The 19,473-nt window shown below is 46.9% G+C and overlaps 1 protein-coding gene across 1 annotated transcript; it reads right to left on the bottom strand.

The window, feature by feature from the left end:
• Nucleotides 1-13,048: 13,048 nt before the first annotated feature.
• Nucleotides 13,049-18,867, bottom strand: SELE (selectin E). Its single transcript, XM_058030681.1, has 11 exons — nt 18,831-18,867; nt 18,025-18,411; nt 17,585-17,692; nt 17,280-17,465; nt 16,487-16,672; nt 15,736-15,921; nt 14,976-15,161; nt 14,635-14,820; nt 13,531-13,638; nt 13,220-13,241; nt 13,049-13,106 (listed from the first exon to the last, which is right to left on the bottom strand). The coding sequence occupies exons 1-11, from the start codon at nt 18,865-18,867 to the stop codon at nt 13,049-13,051; spliced, it is 1,650 nt and encodes a 549-aa protein (XP_057886664.1).
• Between the last annotated feature and the right edge of the window lie 606 nt (nt 18,868-19,473).

Genomic DNA, 19,473 nt, shown 5'->3' with positions numbered 1-19,473 from the left:
CACAGTGATACCAAAGGAATTATTTCAGCCCCACGGTGACAATACCCACCTGCATCCTTGTTCTGTTTTATTGATCTTGCCCTAAATCCGTGTGGCTGGAGGAAATGATGCATAAATTACTAACAAGTTAATTTCTTGCTCCCACACAGACTCACAGCAGCCCTTTGAAGGGGAACCAGGAAAGACAATGTGTGAAAGGATAAAGGCAATGAGACAAGCTTGGACATAATAATCCCATGTGAATGATTATTGCTGCAACTAATGTAATCTAATAATGAAGAATTTACACCAGATGTCCCCCAGAACATGCTGGGCAGACTCAGGATTCAGCAGTGGATCCATTTCTAAGGAAACCTTGTTAGGAGGGGAAAAAAAATGCTGTTGTCTGTTCATCAAATGAGAGGTTGTAGACCTTTACAGTCAGAGTGGGAACAAAAGCCTGCCCTGCAAATCTTCCTGGAAGTGCTCAGCAGATCTGACTGTGCATTTGTTTTCAGGTGAAATTGGAGGGGTTGGGTTTGGCCTAGAAAGCTTCTAAACAGTCCAGGAGCAGCCTGTTTGAGGGCTGACACCAGGATCTCCCCTGCCTCTCCCTGGGACTCACAGGGAGCTTCTGGGACTTCAGGCTACAGGAAAAGTGAATAAAGAATGGAAAATTACTTCTTTTTATTTATTTTGAACTTGAATCCCTTCAGCTCTCTCAAGTACATACATAAAAGAGTGCTCCATCCCTGTCAGCTACCAGCTGGGCATGGTTTCCCCTGGCACCTTTGGCAATCGGTCAGACCAGAGACCCAACATCCACATGTCCTCTTATTCAAAAACCACTCTGAGCTAAGTGTAAAAACAGGCACAAAGCACATATTTTACTCTCCCTCCTTGCCTCTGTTGCTTACTCATCACCTCTTTGAAGGTATTTTGTACAGGTATTCCAGACACCTCTTCCAGCTGCACTTTGAGGTTCATAACTCCTATTTAAGTAGTTCTGTGGGATGAGGGGGGAAGGGAAGCTTTACCAAGATCCACTTCCACTGAAACACAAACCACTACGTTCAACTTGAAAGATTTGTTTAAGCCCCTTTAACTTAATTGGGACTTAACATCTCGTTCATTGAGATCTCTGCAGTGGACAGGTGTGACAGCAGCACTGAGTGGTGTGTGAGCCTGCTGAGATTGTGTCCAAATTGTGTCAAATCTTCTGTGATCCCCCTGTGTCAGGTGGCTGGATAGGGGAGGCTGCACCTGCAAACAGGGACACCAACACAGCTGTACCTGCAAACTGTGACACAGACACAGCTGTATCTGCACACAGGGACACAGACACAGCTGTATCTGCAAACAGGGACACAGACACAGCTGTACCTGCAAACTGTGACACAAACACAGCTGTATCTGCAAACAGGGACACAGACACAGCTGTATCTGCAAACTGTGACACAGACACGGCTGTACCTGCAAACAGGGACACAGACACAGCTGCACCTGCACACAGGGACACCGACACAGCTGCACCTGCACACAGGGACACCAAAACAGCTGTACCTGCACACAGGGACACAGACACAGCTGTACATGCAAACAGGGACACCAACACAGCTGTACCTGCACACAGGGACACAAACATATCTGTACCTGCACACAGGGACACCAACACAGCTGTACCTGCAAACAGGGACACAGACACAGCTGTACCTGCACACAGGGACAGAGACACAGCTGTACCTGCACACAGGGACACCAACACAGCTGTACCTGCACACAGGGACAGAGACACAGCTGTACCTGCACACAGGGACACCAACACAGCTGCACCTGCACACAGGGACACCAACACAGCTGTACCTGCAAACTGTGACACAAACACAGCTGTACATGCAAACAGGGACACAGACACAGCTGCACCTGCAAACAGGGACACCAACACAGCTGTACCTGCACACAGGGACACAGACACAGCTGCACCTGCAAACAGGGACACAGACACAGCTGCACCTGCAAACAGGGACACCAGCATATCTGCACCTGCACACAGGGACACAAACATAGCTGGCTGCACTTAGGACTTACAAACCCTGATTTTGGCCAATTTGTGTGTCAGGCATTGCCATGCCTGGAAACGAATTGCAAACAGGACCAAAGATCAGGTCTAATTTTAGTAAGCCCTTAGGCTCTGCATCCCCTGACTGGGCTGGCTTTGATGAAACACAATCATAGGATGAAAGAAAGCAAAAAAACCCCATCTGGCACCTTCTGGGAGGGCGGGGAGAGCGAATCTGGCAGGCAGGAGGTTCCTACAGAGATTGCCAGCACTACTACACGTCTGATTTGCTTTTTTGGGCAGCACGGTGAATGCAGAGGTGATCAACATTTGGCTTGGCTGGCCGGACAAGATGTGCCTGCATCAGACTCTCCTCTCTCTGTCCCTCTCAAGGCAGCTCCTTCTGCTGTGCTTCACATGCCCAGCCCTGAGTTTCAGCAGTCCTGAGGCTCTGCTGGAGTGCAGCACATCAGTGGGAATTGCTGCTCCCCTTGCACAGAGCCGTCTGTCTGTCTGGGCTGCTCCCTGCCAGACGTCTGGACAGCCAATTGCACATTTCAGCTTGCAGCACAGCGCAGGGATTGTTGCTGGAGGATATCTCTGAGCCTCAGGAAACTTAGTTATCTGTAGGATTTTTAGGACAACAGGTTTATTTACAACTCAGTGTCACGGAAAGACAAATGTTTAACCAAGCTAGCAATGATTTTGTTCTCCAAATACTTTCAGTGAGGAAGAGTGACTCTGAAGTGAGAAAAACCTTTGCTGTTGTCTGAGCAACAAAAGAGGTTAGTAAAGATTCTTGCCTAGCCTTTCTCTAGCTCTGAAGTCATGAAGAAAGAGCTGCAGCCCAGCCGTGCTCTTGAACCAAAGAGCATTTTGTGTTCTTTTTGCACTTTGTTCTTTCTATAAATACCCAGTGGTTTCAGTGTGCCACGGAGGATGCAGGTGAGCTGGCTCAATACATTCATCAGCCTGAGTGAGTCAGTGCCCTGCAGCAGCAATCAGGCAGCCTCAGCCTCCTCCTCCTCCTCTGACACAGGGCAGGCAGAGCAGCCCCAGCTCTGGGTTCTCTAACCCCTGTGAGCTCCCCAAACCCTTCCTTGCCCCCAGTCTCTCTCCTGAGCAGCCCACAGCAGCTCATGGTATGGAGAACCTGCACCCTGGGCTCTCCAGCTGGGTTTTAGGGAGGTGGTCTGCCCTGCAGGGCTGTGGTGGTCCCAGTTGTGGGTTTCTCTGTGTGTTGGTTGAAGGCACTTGAGATGTTAGTTCATGTTTGGACTCAGGTGTTTATTATTTGTTATCAGTGAAACAGTGTCACTACTGTGAGTTCAGCAGCTTTTCATTAGAAGGCACAAAATGGCCAACAATCTCTTGTTATGAGGTCTTTTAAGACTAAACTATCCAATGAAGAACTGACACCTGGATTATTGTCACCATCATATTCTCTGAAAAAATCTCCTTGCCCAGGATTTTCTCCTGGGAAGCTGAGAAGCCTCAGAGAAAAAGGAAAACAATAATTATCTGATTTGCTTCTCCTGTGTTTTGCTGCTTTGGAATGTGTTTGGAGATTCCAACAGATGATTGTTTCATTGGTTTCATGTGAATTGCTTTTACTTAATGACCAATCAGGGTCAGGCTGTGTCAGGATTCTGGAAGGAGTAATGAGTTTTTCATTATCTTTTTAGCCTTCTGTCTGCATCCTGTCTGTATTCTTTAGTATAGTTTAGTTTAGTATTCTTTTACATAATATAGATAAAATAATAAATTAGCCTTCTAAGAACATGGAGTCAGATTCATCATTCCTTCCAGCTATGAGGGACCTCACAAATACAACAGATTATTTTCCCTTTACACCCAATAACTGATCCCACAGAGCCCATAATGGGAACTTTTCTGCCCAATTACAAAATGCCACCCAAACCCATGAAGAAGAAGCCTGAAGAAGAAGCCCAGGATGACACCCTGTGCCCTCCATCTGCTGCCATCCACAACACACTAAAAATCTCAAAACCTCAATTTCTCACCCAGTGATACATGTACACTGCTCTCTATAATCTATTTCACACTTTTGTGGGTTCCAGTCTATCTTGAAACTTTCTAGGAAACTTTCTCCATGAATGAGGGTCAGAGTCAGTGCTGCCCTGGGGGCCAGGGCACCCCAGAGCAGACAGAGAAATATTCCCTGTGGTGCCCTGGGTTTGCACACAGGGCCCCTGTGGGATGAAGGAAATGCCCTTGAGGGCATTTCTGTGTCTGCTCTGTGTCACAGGGATTGGAGCTGGCCTGCACAGGAAACCACCCTAGGAAAACATGCAGACCTTGGTGGAAGCTACAGCAATTAGGTTAATTAAGGGCTGGGGCAGGCCCATATGTTTTCTGATCTCTTGTTTTGTAGGTCCCCCCCCCCATTGCACCTGTTCCCACAGCATCCAAACACCCTGAAGGCTTAGGGGCTTGCAGCAGACAACTTCTCTGGGCTCTTCAAATCCTGGTTTCTAGCATCCTCTGGCAAGATCTCTCTCTCCTCAGGTGTAAGCTCAAGGAGAAATCTGCTCTTCAGAGTTTGTGACCGTGTTCACAGGGGTTTTTGGGTTGGGGAAGAGACGAGGATCTGACTCCATGTTTCAGAAGGCTTGATTTATTATTTTATGATATATATTACATTAAACTATACTAAAGGAATAGAAGAAAAGGTTTCATCAGAAGGCTAGCTAAGAATAGAATAGCAAAGAATGATAACAAAGGTTTGTGGCTTGTTATCTGAGCCAGATGACTGTGATTGGCCATTAATTAGAAACAACCACATGAGACCAATCACAGATGCACCTGTTGCATTCCACAGCAGCAGATAACCATTGTTTACATTTTGTTCCTGAGGCCTCTCAGCTTCTCAGGAGGAAAAATCCTAAGGAAAGGATTTTCCATAAAAGATGTCTGCGACAAGAGTTAGTTTTGCTCATTGAAAAATGTGGGGGAGCCCATTGTTCCTAAAACCTCTCCAGATGATTCATCCTTGCACAGTGCATTTCCCTAAGGCAGAATCACTTTCTGGAGCTTCATGGAAGCAGGGTACCTGCTGTTTGCAACCATCTCCATCTCCCCTGCTCCTGCAGGAACATGAATAAAGTGCTTTTAAAGTCTGTGCAGCCTCCATCACCCATTTCTGCCACAAAACAGATGACCTGAAGGACTTTTCCCCACTTAGGAGGCAGGGAAGGATGTTGTGAGGGTTCATTCACCATTCAATGGGCTGAGAAGCAAAATGTGCCCTGTGTGCATGCAAAGAAACAGGAAACAAAAGTGACAAAACAAAAGCTTTGACTGATCATCGTGGGTGTGCGTGTGTGTTATTGGCTTTGTCTGGCAGCATTTGAAACACTTTTGTCAGCCACTAAAGGAACCACTTCTGAATTTAATGCAGGACAAACAGCAGTCTGGACAAAATGAGGATCTGTGTCTGGTTTCTTTTCAGCAGAGCCCAACACTTGTAAGCAGTTGCAGTTACTTTACAAGACACTTTGTAAGCCTGGTAAATTTTAAAAATGCAGATGTTAAACCTAGTTGTAGGATTAGAAGACAGAACAGAAGAACCTCTGCTGCATCTGGTTGTTTCCAGGGGTTGCACTGACCAAAAGTGATTTGCTATAGAATAACAGAGATCTTCTGCATGGTCTGACAGTGAGCCTGCAGTTCCCACCTCACCTGCAGAGCTTTTCTCTGCTGCCTTCAGCAGAAATGCAGAGAGGGCTGGAGAGAGCCCTTGCTCTCAGCCTTAGACAGGACTTTCCAGGACAGCCCCCAGTGCCTTTCTGCTCAAACTGTGCCGTTTCCCCACGGATATCTTGGTTGTTTGTGCAATGACAGCATTCCTCCATGTCTGATTTTCCTGTTATCGGGGCTGTTTGCACTGACACATCATGGGGTAAAGCAGGGACATTGCTTTTTCCTGCTGCGTTTTCACCTCAGTTTGGGCCAGGCTGAGCTTGATTTCCCAAGATCCTGAAGTGAATTCATCCTGCATGATTACAGCCCCTCCTTTCCCAGAAATCATCCTATGGAATAAGCCCAAAGTGTTTCCCATCTCCCCTTTAACCCTTTTCCTTCCCCCCAAGTGCTCCGTGGCCCAAGGCCTGCTCCAGAAGGCAGGAATTCAGCGTGATCCCCTCATCCTGCCCACTCAGAGGCTGTCAGAAGCCCAAAATGACAGCACTGGAGTGCCAGGAGCAAGCAAGTCACCTGCAATTTCACACCTGCCATGGCTGCCTTCATGGCAGCTGGCAAGGTGAGAAGCTGATGAAGGTCCCACTTGGCCCAGGCTGAAAGTCAGAGCAACTGTTGGGCTTTTCAGGGAATGTCCTTCCCTCAAGTAGGAAGGCAGGTAGAAAAGCTGCTGGCAGCTGCCCCGGGGCATCTGCTGCCTTGCTTAGGAGGAATTTGTGCCTTTTGCAGCTGTTCTTGGCAGCTCTCAGGTTGGCTGTTGATATTTGCTGCCCCGAGATGTGCAGGATGTCTCTGCTTCAGCCCATGCAACTGAAGAACAACTCTTCACTTTTCAGTCTTGAGGTTGTTTATTAATTCTTATCTATAAAATTTTCTTTCTGCCCAGCCGAGGTCTGCTCAGCAGGGCAGCCACAGGCACTCTGTGTTGTCCTTTTATACTACAAACTACCTATAACATATTTACACTTCATTCCCAATACCTATCACCTATGTGAGACAGTGCACTTCTGGTCTAAACCAATCCCAAAGTGCCAACATCACAGCAGAAATTGGAGAACAAGAAGAAGAAGGAGAAAGGCTGGACATGCCCTGATTCCTCCATCTTGTCCCCATAACCCCCATACCAAAAATGCTAAAATCTACATTTTCACCCTGTGATTATTTTGCTATTACACTATTCAGACCTGTGTGACTTTCAGGTCCTCATACAAAGTTGGTAACTTGCTCCAAGGGTCAAAATCAAGTCCCCAGGTGTTCAAGGTCTCCAAGCCCCCCAACGGGGTCCTTGGCAACTCTGGACACCCGGAGGGATGCGCTGAGTTCTGACAGGCAGCAGCTTCCCTGAGCTGGAAAAAGCACTGGACACCATCAGCTGTGGAAACACTTTCTGGGCTGCAGATTTCTGTCTGTGGAGCCACGGCTGAACTGTACTGGCCAAGTCTGTGTCCCTTCTAAGTGAGTGCCAGGTGAGTAGCAAAAACCATCCAGCAGGTTTTGGCTCCACTGGTCAAATCTAACCTGCAGTTTTGATTGTTTCTTCCTACAGATGTGCGGGAGAGAGGCCTTAAACCAGGCTAAGGAGCTCCAGAGGACAGCTGTGCAAATGCTGTGACAGGCTGGACTCTGGCAGCTGCTTTCCTGCTTTTCACCAAGTTCCTGTTGCCCAGTACCAGCAGGAACCTGTCCTGCCTGTGGCCGGGCAAGCCCCGCCTGTATTTATTTCTCATTTGCTGTGAGTTATGGCTCCCAGGGAGCAGCAAACCTGTGGGCTTCTCTGTCCCTGACCAAGAGCTCATCACACAAATTTGCTCCTCTAGGTCAGTGTGGGCTGAAGAGCCCTGAGCAAACACCCAGCAGCAGCCACACAAGGGCAGGGGTGAGCCAGCCGCTGCCAGAACCAGAGGAATCCAAACAGCAGCAAGGCTCAGCACAGAAAGCAGACTCAGAGAGGCCCAGGAGTGTTGCATTGCACAGACAGCCTGGTCTCCTGGCCCTAAAATATCCTCTGGCAGCTCCCAGAGCAGGTTATGGCCACTGGATCACGGCACCAATTCCTGTGGGAGCTGCTGCTCCTGCCAGGCCTCAGCACAGCACGCGAGGAACTGCAGAGCCTGGAGCATCACTCATCTTCACAAGAGAAACACTGGCCAAATTCTGGCCCCAGCCCTTAAAAACTGGAGTTTTGGAAGGCAGCTTCAGCCAGGCCCAGGTACATGACTGCTCGTATGAAAACAGAGGGCACAAACCCAATCTTGTGTCTTACACTGTGTCACCAAAGCCCACAGAAACACCCACCCCAAATCAAACACTGCCTGTCTGAGACTTGAATTTTGTTTCTAACTCGCCCAGTCTGCCAGCCTGCTGTGTGAACAAGCTGAAGCCACCCTGGGTAGCTGGGTTCATCAGGGATGTGTTGAGTTACACCACAAACTCCATCCCCGTGCCAAGGGCCAACTCCATCCCCTGCACCAATTCCTGTGGGAGCTGCTGCTCCTGCCAGGCCTCAGCACAGCACATGAAGACCTGCAGGGATGTGCAGCCCCCAGAGCCTGGAGCATCACTCATCTTCACAAGAGAAACACTGGCCAAATTCTGGCCCCAGCCCTTAAAAACTGGAGTTTTGGAAGGCAGCTTCAGCCAGGCCCAGGTACATGACTGCTCGTATGAAAACAGAGGGCACAAACCCAATCTTGTGTCTTACACTGTGTCACCAAAGCCCACAGAAACACCCACCCCAAATCAAACACTGCCTATCTGAGACTTGAATTTTGTTTCCAACTCCCCCAGTCTGTCAGCCTGTAGGAGTGAACAAGCTGAAGCCACCCTGGGTAGCTGGGTTCATCAGGGATGTGTTGAGTTACACCACAAACTCCATCCCCGTGCCAAGGGCCTACTCCATCCCCTGCACCAATTCCTGTGGGAGCTGCTGCTCCTGCCAGGCCTCAGCACAGCACATGAAGACCTGCAGGGATGTGCAGCCCCCAGAGCCTGGAGCATCACTCATCTTCACAAGAGAAACACTGGCCAAATTCTGGCTCCAGCCCTTAAAAATTGGAATTTTGGAAGGCAGCTTCAGCCAGGCCCAGGTACATGGGCTTGTTTGGTGGGTAATGCCTTATGAAAACAGAGGGAACAATCCCAATTTGTGTCTTACACTGTGTCACCAAAGCCCACAGAAACACTCACACTGCCTGTCTGAGACTTGAATTTTGTTTCCAACCCCCCAGTCTGCCAGCCTGCTGTGTGAACAAGCTGAAGCCACCCTGGGTAGCTGGGTTCATCAGGGATGTGTTGAGTTACACCACAAACTCCATCCCCGTGCCAAGCAGCACACACACAAAGCTGTGAAAGGACACGAGTGCCTCCCAGTTAATGTCACCTTCACAGCTTCCATAGGTCACAGCACAAGCAGACACCACTACAAGATGCCAGGCAGAACACTCTGAACAATGCCACGAGCCCAGGGAGAGATGAGGAATTTAAGGGATGCAGAACAACAGGAAATAAGGAAAGTCCCTCCAGCAAAGGTCCTGTGGCCCATCAGTGGCTGCTCAGCACTGCAGTGACACAATGGAGTGACTGAATGGCCAGCATTCCCAAGGCCATTGTTGCCAGCACGGGAAGGACACAGATACAAACAAGAGCTGTGTTCCCAGGCAAATGAAATGACATCCACTGCAAATGAAATTACTTCCTGGAGCTCCCCAAGGCCTGCATGCACCATGCCATCCTAGCTGGGAAATCACATCCTGAGGCAGGAAAAGCTGTGCCAGGAGGGGATAAAGAATCAAGCAAACTGCATGGGCACAGGCTGGGTTTTTGCCTGTGGTGGCAAAACTGGACCAACATTAATTATGTTGCCTGTGTGCTGGACCAAAATTAATTATGAGGATAGATGGAACTTGAGCATCACTGCAAGGAAGGAGATCCCCTTCAGAGAGTCCTTGTCTGGCCTGGGGGATATATGGGAGAGGTAGAGGATGAATCCCACCCAAATGTGATCTCAACAGAAGAGCATTGAGTCACAAGTCGCAACAGAAGAGATTCTAGAAGTCACAAGGCTTGGAGAAAGAAGAGGGATAATTTTATCAAAGTCTCTTTGCTGGCAATAAAGCCCCTGTAAGATCCCAGGGAAAACTGCTAGAAGCACCAGCTCTGGTCAGGAAAGGAGAAGCTGAACTGCCCTGGGCAGCAGGGTGGGATCCATGCTGGATAAAGGATGGCCATGCACGTAGAGGACACCAACAAGGGCAGCCCAGGGGATCCATGTGGTGCTTTAGCTCTCAAAACAGCTCCTCAGGGATTCAGAGCAGGGCGTTCCGGGCTAATCCCTGCGTCCCTCAGGGAACCTGAGGATTACTGCTCTACATCTGCTCCCAGGGCTGGGCCCCACCTTGGCCAGGCAGTGGAAGTGCTGACAGCCACTCTCAGCTCTTTAATCGCTTTGGGACAAGCAGCAATGGGCTCTGTCCCCTGTGGGGCAGCACCTTGGGGCATTCACATTCTCTGAACCATCCCTTCGCCCAGGGTTTTCCTCCTGGGAAGCTGAGAAGCCTCAGAGAAAAGGAAAACAATTCTTATCTCAATTGTTTCTCCTGTGTTGTGCTCATGTGGAATGTGTTTGGAGATTGTTTACCACAGGTGATTGTTCCATTGGATTCTGCTCTGAGTTGTTTTGACTCATTGGCCAATCCATGCCAAGCTGTGTTGGGACTCTGGAAAGAGCCACAATTTTTCATTATTGTCTTTTTAGCATTCAGCAAGTATCCTTTCTGTATTCTTTAGTATAGTATAGTATAGTATTCTTTAATATAATATATTATTATAAAATAATAAATTAGCCTTCTGAGTGCGTGGAGTCAGATGCATCATTCCTCCCTGCCATGGGGAACCCTCCAAATACAACAGCACCTCTAAGCCTCTAATGGCTTTTCTTGACTTTTGGTTGGGGCAGGAATGGCCCTCAGATTTTGTCTGGAAGCAGCTTCAGAGCTACAGTGCAGCTTCCCTGCTGTAGTGGGTTTGGTTTGTTAATTTGAGGTTTTGTTAATTTTGAGATTTCTTGATTAATGTACTGAAGAGCATCGTGTGTTCGGAGATGGTTAATTATTAATGTGTTTATTTTTTGTTGTGGGATGGGATTAGGAGAAAGGTAAAGTAGGTTTCAAACTTTAAAAGGGTGTAAAGAAAAATGTATTCATTGTCTCAGACCTGTGATAACTCCTTCAACATCCCAGCATAAAGAGCTGCAAAAACCTGGGGTTTGTGCTGTTAGCTATGCACCAAGATCACCTGCTCGTTCTCTTCCTGCTCTCCTCTCCTCTCCCTCCTGCACTCGCCTGCCGGAGCTGGGGCACTGGTCCTTCCTCCTCCCTTTCAGACTGGGGATGCTGGTTTGGGATCAGCGCTGGTTGTCCCAGTCCCGGGCAGTCAGCCCCATCTGCTGGCTGCTAGGGAAATGCGGGAAGCTCCAGGGGAAATTTAGGTTGGATTTTAGGAAAAATGTTTTTTGTTGAAAGAGTGATAAATGCTGGAATGGTCTGCGCTGGGAGGTGGTGGAGCCACCGTCCCTGGGTGTGTTTAAAAAAGGATTGGTCGTGGCATTCAGTGCCATGGTTTAATTGAGGTGGTGTTAGGGCATGGGTGAGACTCAATGGTCTTAAAGGTCTCTTCCAAGCCAGTGATTCTGTGATTCTCCAGTAATGGACAGCCCTGCTTTTAGCCAGTCTTTTCCCTACCCTCTGTTAGGGCCGACCTAAATATGATGAATCTGACTCCATTCTTCTGCTGAAGCCACAAGTCACAGAGCCGACCCAAATAATTTAAATTATTCGCATTTACAAATAGGGAGTGTTAAATTGAAAAACATTTTATTAAAAAAATGTTACAAATAGGACAATACATATCAGGTTAAATGAGAGATTTTTAATTTATAATCATAACTTAAACATAAATTAAAAGAGTCTCATTTGAAGACTTCTAACAGCTAACAAAAATCATATTTTCAATACATAAACATACAAATCTCAGTCTTCCATTTCATTCGTAAACATTATGCAGTCATGCAATCCTTACAAACACTTCCCATTTAGTTTCAAATAAATTCTGATCAACAGCCACAGACCTACTCAAGAACAAGTATTTTACAACACATGTACAGTTAAGAGCACAGAAATATCCACAATAAAAACTGCTCAAATAAATACATATGTATACACACATATTACAGTACAGAATCCCACAGGGATGAGATAATTTCAGATCTACCTGCTGTGTTCAGAAACCAGAGTACCCTGTGTAAGCACCATGGCTCCTAGTGCTGTTATATTTTAAAAAAAAAAGGCATCTAAGTTTTCTGGGATATGCAGCAGAAATCCAAATAATTGCCCATATCACTGCAGGCATATCTATTGACTGGGATATAAAAATATAAACTGACTTTCACAAACCAGATCAATAAGTTTCAAAGTTGTTCAGTGAATATTTTTCCATCCTGATTCTTCTGTTTCTGCAGGCATAACCCCTGTGACTCCAGAGGAGGCACCTGCTGCAGAGTAGTGAGTGATGTGAAATAATGCATTTCTTCACCTCACCTTGGTACCTTTGAGTGGAGCAGAGGAGGAACCAGCCTCCTCTTTGGGCAGCAGTGCTCTGCTTACTCACCACCTGCGCAGGAGATGGCAAGCTCCCAGTTCAGGATAAATACATGGCTGAATGGAGGCAGGATTTGGCCTCAAGGCCAGAGTTCTCTGCTTGTCTTCAATGGAAATACCAGACAGCTTGAGTTCAAGATTTCTGAATCACACACAAGGTCAATCTTCTTGTCAGCAAAAGGTAAAAACATCTGGACAGCTGCTGATTTGCAGGCAGTTTCATTCTCCAGAAATCTGAGATGTAAGTGAAGGTGGCTGCAATTCCTGTGGAGAGAACAAAATTCCTCCATAAATCAGAAAACTGGCAGAGATTTGTATTTGCTCTCATCTCAGAGGAATTTTGTATGCAGCAGGTAGCAGAGCCGCACAAAAGTGTTCCTAATACCATTTGCAGCTGGACAGAATGCTGAGCACAATCATCCTTCAGGAGCTGAACAACCATTTCTACAGCAATAAATCCATCAGTCTTGTTAGGAACTGCCATGCAATGCCAAGATGCACATTAGGTGTCCCAAAGCACACATTGCTGTGTCAGCAACTGTACAGCAATTAGCAGCTCTGATTGATTGCTTGTGTGATTAGAAGGAGGAGAATTTGTGAGTGAAGCCATCACATGTGCTTACCTGAAGCACCTGGGTTAGACATTCTCGCCAGCACTTTGGAAGCTACCTTCACTGGCTGTTTCCTGCCAGTCCCTATAAAACAAAAAGTGAAAAGCACTTTAGTGACAACAGGTTTTTATCAAATGAATTTTAGCAAGGTGATGGCAGGGGTTTTTTGCATGTTGCTTTTTTGAGACACAACTTACCTGAAAGGAATAAACTTCTTTGCTGCAAGAAGAATAAGAAAATATATTAGTATTTCAAGACAAGAGCCCTAATTCGTGTTGTCTAAATATTTGGGGTTTACTATTTTTTTTTTCCTTTTCCAGATGTCCATGCAAAAGCCAAACATGGCATACATGGAGGGTGCTTGAAAATAATTTTGGAATTTATATCTAAGTATGGGAATTGCTACTTTTTCAAGAAGAAAGGTATAGAGCTTTGGTGGTTTGGAATAGGGTTTTTTCCTCCACAGAAAACTTTTCAAGAGGATAAATAAAGCAGAGCAGGTGCTCACCTTTTCTCCGGAAGCGCCTTGCGAGCCAAAGGAGGAACGATGCTGTGGACAGCAGAGAGGCAGAGGTGGCTGCTATGCCCACAGAGATGTAGCTGGCTTGGTCAGAGGCTGAAAGGATGAAAAGATTTCAGTGAGATCAAGGTGGTCTTTGAAGCCCTCTCTCCTTCTTCCCTTTCCTCGTGCTCTTCAAGAGGAACCAGAAGTGCAACTGGTAACGCTTAAAGTTTTGCTTGCTGAAACAGGATTGTTCCTGTACACAAGGTAAAAAGCTGAATACTAAAAATTACCCCATCCATTGCCAAAGTAATGGCAAAGGCAAGAAGCTCCCTACACCAGGGTCTGTCTCTAACCTCCAGCCTTGCATAGCAATTTGTGCTCCTCTTATTTTTCGTGTTGCAGTGCATATTTTAACTCCCTCTGTGCTATCTTCCTCTTTGAGCAATCCTGCTGAGATCAACGAAATTCTTCAAGGATCTAAATTCTGCTCAAGCAAATGAAAGTGGGATTGAGCTTTCAGGACCTCCAGCAAAAGCATTCCAGGCAGGCCAGGGGTGTTCCAGCTGAGGGCAGTGACAGAGCTCTTACTGCCTAAATGAGAAGGCAAGGCTGGGCTTCTGTCCTTTGAAATTGCAGCCTCTGAGAGAAAAGCTCTGGGAGGTCTTCAGGATGAGGAGTCCTTCCAAGAAACTATCACACCAAATCAAAAAACCTATAAAATTTTCCTACTGAGAAACAAACTTATGAGTGCAGATTTCCCCACAAGGTTCTGCTTGTCTAGAAAAGCTTTTTTCTCTATTCACATGGAAAAAAGCTCACGGTGAGAAATGTTTTGTTTAAAAACCGAACAGAGAGAACTGAAATCTGGTTGCAGGGTTTTTTTATAGATAAATATATATAAGAAATCAATATTTTCCATCAAGATCTTTTAGGATTTTTCCCCTCTTCTATTTTCAAGCATGAGTGATTTTGTTGGGCTTTTGAATTAATGGAGTTCTCTACATGTTCTAACTCACTGGTTGCTATTACCACCACTACCACCCTTCCACGCCTCATCTGACTAAAAATACAGTGCCACCTCCCTGTGGCTGCTCACAGACAAAATACCTTCACATGTGGGCAGGCTGGCACTCCAGTTTCCTGAGGGGCTGCACTCCAGAACACGAGAGCCATTGAGACTCCATCCTTCCAGGCAGCTGAAGTGGCAGGAGGTGTTGTAGGTGAACATCCCAGCCCCGTGGGAGCAATCCATGGAGCCTTTCTCAGGAGAGCTCAGTGCTTCACACTGTATGACTGAAACACAAAAAGATTTGGTCATTCCTGCTGTTTGTCACCCTACACTGCTGTTTGCTCACGTGGATAAATGAGCCCACCCTGGGATCTGCTTAGGAAAAGGGCTGGGGATGAATGCTACACTTTGATTACATCTGACTGAGAAAGGGAATTACCTGCACACTGTGGCTGCTGCCTGTCCCAGGCCCCTGCAGAGCCACACTGCAGGGTAGCTGCTCCTGTCAGGGTAAATCCTTCCTCACAGCTGAACTCACAGGTGGTTCCCCAGGTGAGCTGCTCTGAGGGCTGGGAGCAGTTCACAGCCCCATGGGCAGGCACTTCCAGGGCAGGACAGGTCACAGCTGAAAGGGACAAGAGCACAGAGCTTTAGTTTGGGGTAGGTCAGGATGAGCAAACACTCTTCTAGGAGCTGGCAACAAGACATGCCCTGCCTGGAGCTGTTCCTACAGAGCCAGCATAGCTCCCTTCCAGTGTCTCAGAAACAAATTTCAACAGGTTGCACAGTGCTGCCAGAACCCTTAAATCTACACCCAAAGCACACAAATCACCCTGGGAATGGCTCCAGATTACTCTCCACCCTGGACTTCATAAACCAGCACTTGCTCCCATTTGGGGTTTAGGGAATAAAGAATCCCTGCCAGAACACTCCACTGTTAAAGTGTGGTGTTGTGTGTGTTGGAGACACTGCCCCAGAGTGCTGTTTGTCACTCTGCTCTGCTGTTTCCTCACTAATACACACACCTAAATGAGCCCACCTTGGGATCTGCTTAGGAAAAGTACTGGGGATGAATGCCACTCTTGGATTACATCTAACTGAGAAAGTCTCTCCAGATTCTTCCAACTTTAATCAATGATTTCCAACCCAGCAAGCCTCACCTTTGCATTTGAGCGGGGAGAAGGAAATTAGGAAATTACCTGCACACTGTGGCTGCTGCCTGTCCCAGGCCCCTGCAGAGCCACACTGCAGAGTAGCTGCTCCTGTCAGGGTAAATCCTTCCTCACAGCTGAACTCACAGGTGGTTCCCCAGGTGAGCTGCTCTGAGGGCTGGGAGCAGTTCACAGCCCCGTGGGCAGGCACGTCCAGGGCAGGACAGGTCACAGCTGAAAGGGACAAGAGCACAGAGCTTAGCTTGGGGTAGGTCAGGATGAGCAAACACTCTTCTAGGAGCTGGCAATAAGACATGCCCTGCCTAGATCTGTCCTCTACAGAGCCAGCATACCTCCCTTCCAGTGTCTCAGAAACAGATTTCAGCAGGTTGCACAGTGCTGCCAGAACCCTTAAATCTGCACCCAAAGCACACAAATCACCCTTGGAATGGCTGCAAATTACTTTCCACCCTAGACTGCATAAACAGACACTTGCTCCATTTGGGGAATAAAGAATCCCTGCCAGAACACTCCACTGTTAAAGTGTGGTGTTGTGTGTGTTGGGGACACTGCCCCAGAGTGCTGTTTGTCACCCTGCTCTGCTGTTTCCTCACTAAAACACGAGGCTAAATGATCCCACCTTGGGATCTGCTTAGGAAAAGGGCTGGGGGTGAATGCCACGCTTGGATTACATCTGACTGAGAAAGTCTCTCCAGATTCTTCCAACTTACTCAATGATTTCCAACCCAGCAAGCCTCACCTTTGCATTTGAGCGGGGAGAAGGAAATTAGGAAATTACCTGCACACTGTGGCTGCTGCCTGTCCCAGGCCCCTGCAGAGCCACACTGCAGGGTAGCTGCTCCTGTCAGGGTAAATCCTTCCTCACAGCTGAACTCACAGGTGGTTCCCCAGGTGAGCTGCTCTGAGGGCTGGGAGCAGTTCACAGCCCCGTGGGCAGGCACGTACAGGGCAGGACAGGTCACAGCTGAAAGGCACAAGAGCACAGAGCTTAGCTTGCAACAAACCATTTTAAGTCTTTTTCTTTTCTGAAATTTAGCAACACATCCACTAAACAGGAGCAGGTTTAGAAAAGCTACTACTATGGCATACTGCTATGCCACCATCCCACAAAGCAGACAGAAGGGGAAATATTTTAAAATGGGAAACTGGCTCTTCAGGCAAGACTGTTAATTTATCCTTAGCTCATGACAGCAACTATTTACAATCCAACAATCCATTTATTTTGATTGTTGCTGGGTGACCTTTGATGCTTTGATTTGCTTAGAAAAGTATCTTATTCTGAGCCAAACACCTCAGAAAATTATTCCTACAGTCCGGATTAATTGAGAGCAGTCTCACAGCTAGGTCATCTCAATTCCCTGTTTCCACCTTAGAGTTGGAAAATTCTTTCCCTGCAAGGAACAAGGCCAGCACATTCACCCTACTCATCTCACCTCGTCAGGAACAGAGACCTGAGTGCTGAAATGAAACAGCACCTACATCACATAATGTGTTACAAAGGAATTGGCCAAACTTCCATTTGTACCTACTGCCTGAGGTGTAGAGGGCCATGTGCAGTGCAGCAAACTCACCTTTGCATGCTGCAAGGGGGGCAGACCAGAGCCCAGCAGAGGTACAGTGCACAGACTCCAGTGCAGTCAGCTCATAGCCCTCCTCACACTGAACTGTGCAGGACGAGTTGTAGCTGAAGTCCCCCAATGGATGGTGGCACTCAAGGCTCCCATGGTCAGGTTTCTCTAGTGGATCACAACTCTCAACTTCAAAGAAGCACAAGAAGATACACAGTCAGTGTCTTTGGCTGAGCAGGTAAACCAAGGAGCCAAACTGAGCACTAGGCAGCATGAGCTGGTCAAAAAGCAGGATGAAATAATCTTACCAAACTCGCATTCAGGCCCATAGAAGCCAGGGTTGCAATGGCAGGTGTAGTTGTTGATGGTCTCTATGCATTCTCCATGGCCACTGCAGAGAGATGGGTTGCAAGAAGCTGGAAAAAAAAATAAAGCAAATTATGAAAGAATCAACAACAGCCACTAAGAAAACCTGGCTAGCACTTTGTTTATCTTTCTGACACTAAACAAGCTCTTTGTATAGCAAAAGAAAATCAGGGGGTTTGCTATTTAGGGTTATCCTGTCATTTCACAGAAGAATTTCTGAAATGCACACCTTTTACAGACTAGCTCACAGTAAAAGGATTCTGCTGGCTAGAAACTCCAAGACCACTTTCTGAGGTAAATATTAAATGAAGTTAAACAACTCATCCCAGCCACCACCTCAGCTCCCTGGGGTCACACTGGAGTGACCTTTATCAGGCCATACCTGTGTAGCACAAGGCAACCTTCTTCTTCTCACACTGCTCATCATTCCATTTGCCATCATCCTTCCCTCTTTTGATGTAGATCTCCACGCAGTCCTCGTTGTTCCCTTTGCCATTTGGCTCCCCTGAAGCCCAGTTTCTTGCTTCTTCTGTCAGTTCTTTGTTAGTTCCAGTCCAGGTCCACACACCATTAATTTTTCTGATTCCAATCCAGTAGTAACCCGGATTGAAGGGTAAGAAGGTATTGAGATGATTGATTTCCTCCTTGTTCTGGATGGCAACCAGGTTGGTATACTTCTTTCTGCACCACAGCTCTGCTTCCCTGTAGGTCATGTTTGTGTCTGAATAATGGTATGTCCACCCATTCACCCCCTGCAGCACTGTGAGTCCTAGAATGAGAAAATATCCAAAAGTTGGTGTGTGACTTTTCCCCTCCTCTCTCTCTAGAAGAGGACATTTAAGCTCTATAAACACTGCAAGCTTGCCAATATCTGAAAAATGCATAAAAACTAGTGGTAATTATTTTATAAACAATCACCTGGCAAGCTTCAAACCAAGCAAGTCAGCTTCAAGTCCAAGACTTCAGCCTGTGAAACTACAAAAGCTCTGAGACTTATAGGAGCCAATTATGGCTTTGACAGGCAAGCAGGGAAAACGTGCCATTGCATCCAAAGGTTTTTCTGTGTGAGCACAGCCTCAGGTTAATTAGGGCAGGTTCAAAAATTCTCTTTGATGCTGAGCTCAAAGAGAACAGTCACACTAATATTGCCATCCCACTAGTTTTCTACACAGAGAAATGCACACTTACCATAGGTAAGAAGAGATAGGAACTGCAAGCAAATCATGTTTCTGAGGGTTTTCTCTGTCTTTCAAGCAGATGGCTATGAGAAATCAAAGAAACACATTTGTAAAAAACAAATTAGTCAAAAGTTCATATAAAGTACTGGTCATGCAATTTTTGCTATGTACTTTTAAACAAGTAGGATTTCCACAAAAAACTGGTTTTAATATCAAGATACTTTAAAATGTAAGCAGCTTTTAAGGAAAATAGACACAGATTTCCAGCTGTCCAGTTTTCCTTTAGCTGGGCAGTGAAGCAGAATATCAGAGTCCATTTCTACTCACATTTTGTAGCTGCAGTGTCCAGGTGACAGAATTCCTCTGCGCTGCTTCCCAGAGACTGTGGCAAAGTGGATGAACTCAGCCTTGAAAATCAAGTTCAGCTCCAAGTGTCTGGACTGTGAAATGCTCTGCCTTTTATTCCCTCAAGCAGCCTGCCCTCCACGAGACGGGAAATTCCGCATGGAAAACAAATTTCTTGGAAAATCCCAGGATCTGGCCCTCCCACACGTCAGGACGGATGTTTCCCCTTGCCAGAGAGACACACTGTGGTGACAGAGTGCCAAGTGCCACATGACCAACTTTTACTGACAGAAACACACAATTCCAGG

The sequence above is a fragment of the Melospiza georgiana genome, chromosome 9, assembly GCF_028018845.1.
Source record: "Melospiza georgiana isolate bMelGeo1 chromosome 9, bMelGeo1.pri, whole genome shotgun sequence".
In the NCBI taxonomy this organism is placed as follows: Eukaryota; Metazoa; Chordata; class Aves; order Passeriformes; family Passerellidae; genus Melospiza; species Melospiza georgiana.
This window is presented reverse-complemented; position numbering and strand designations above follow the sequence as displayed.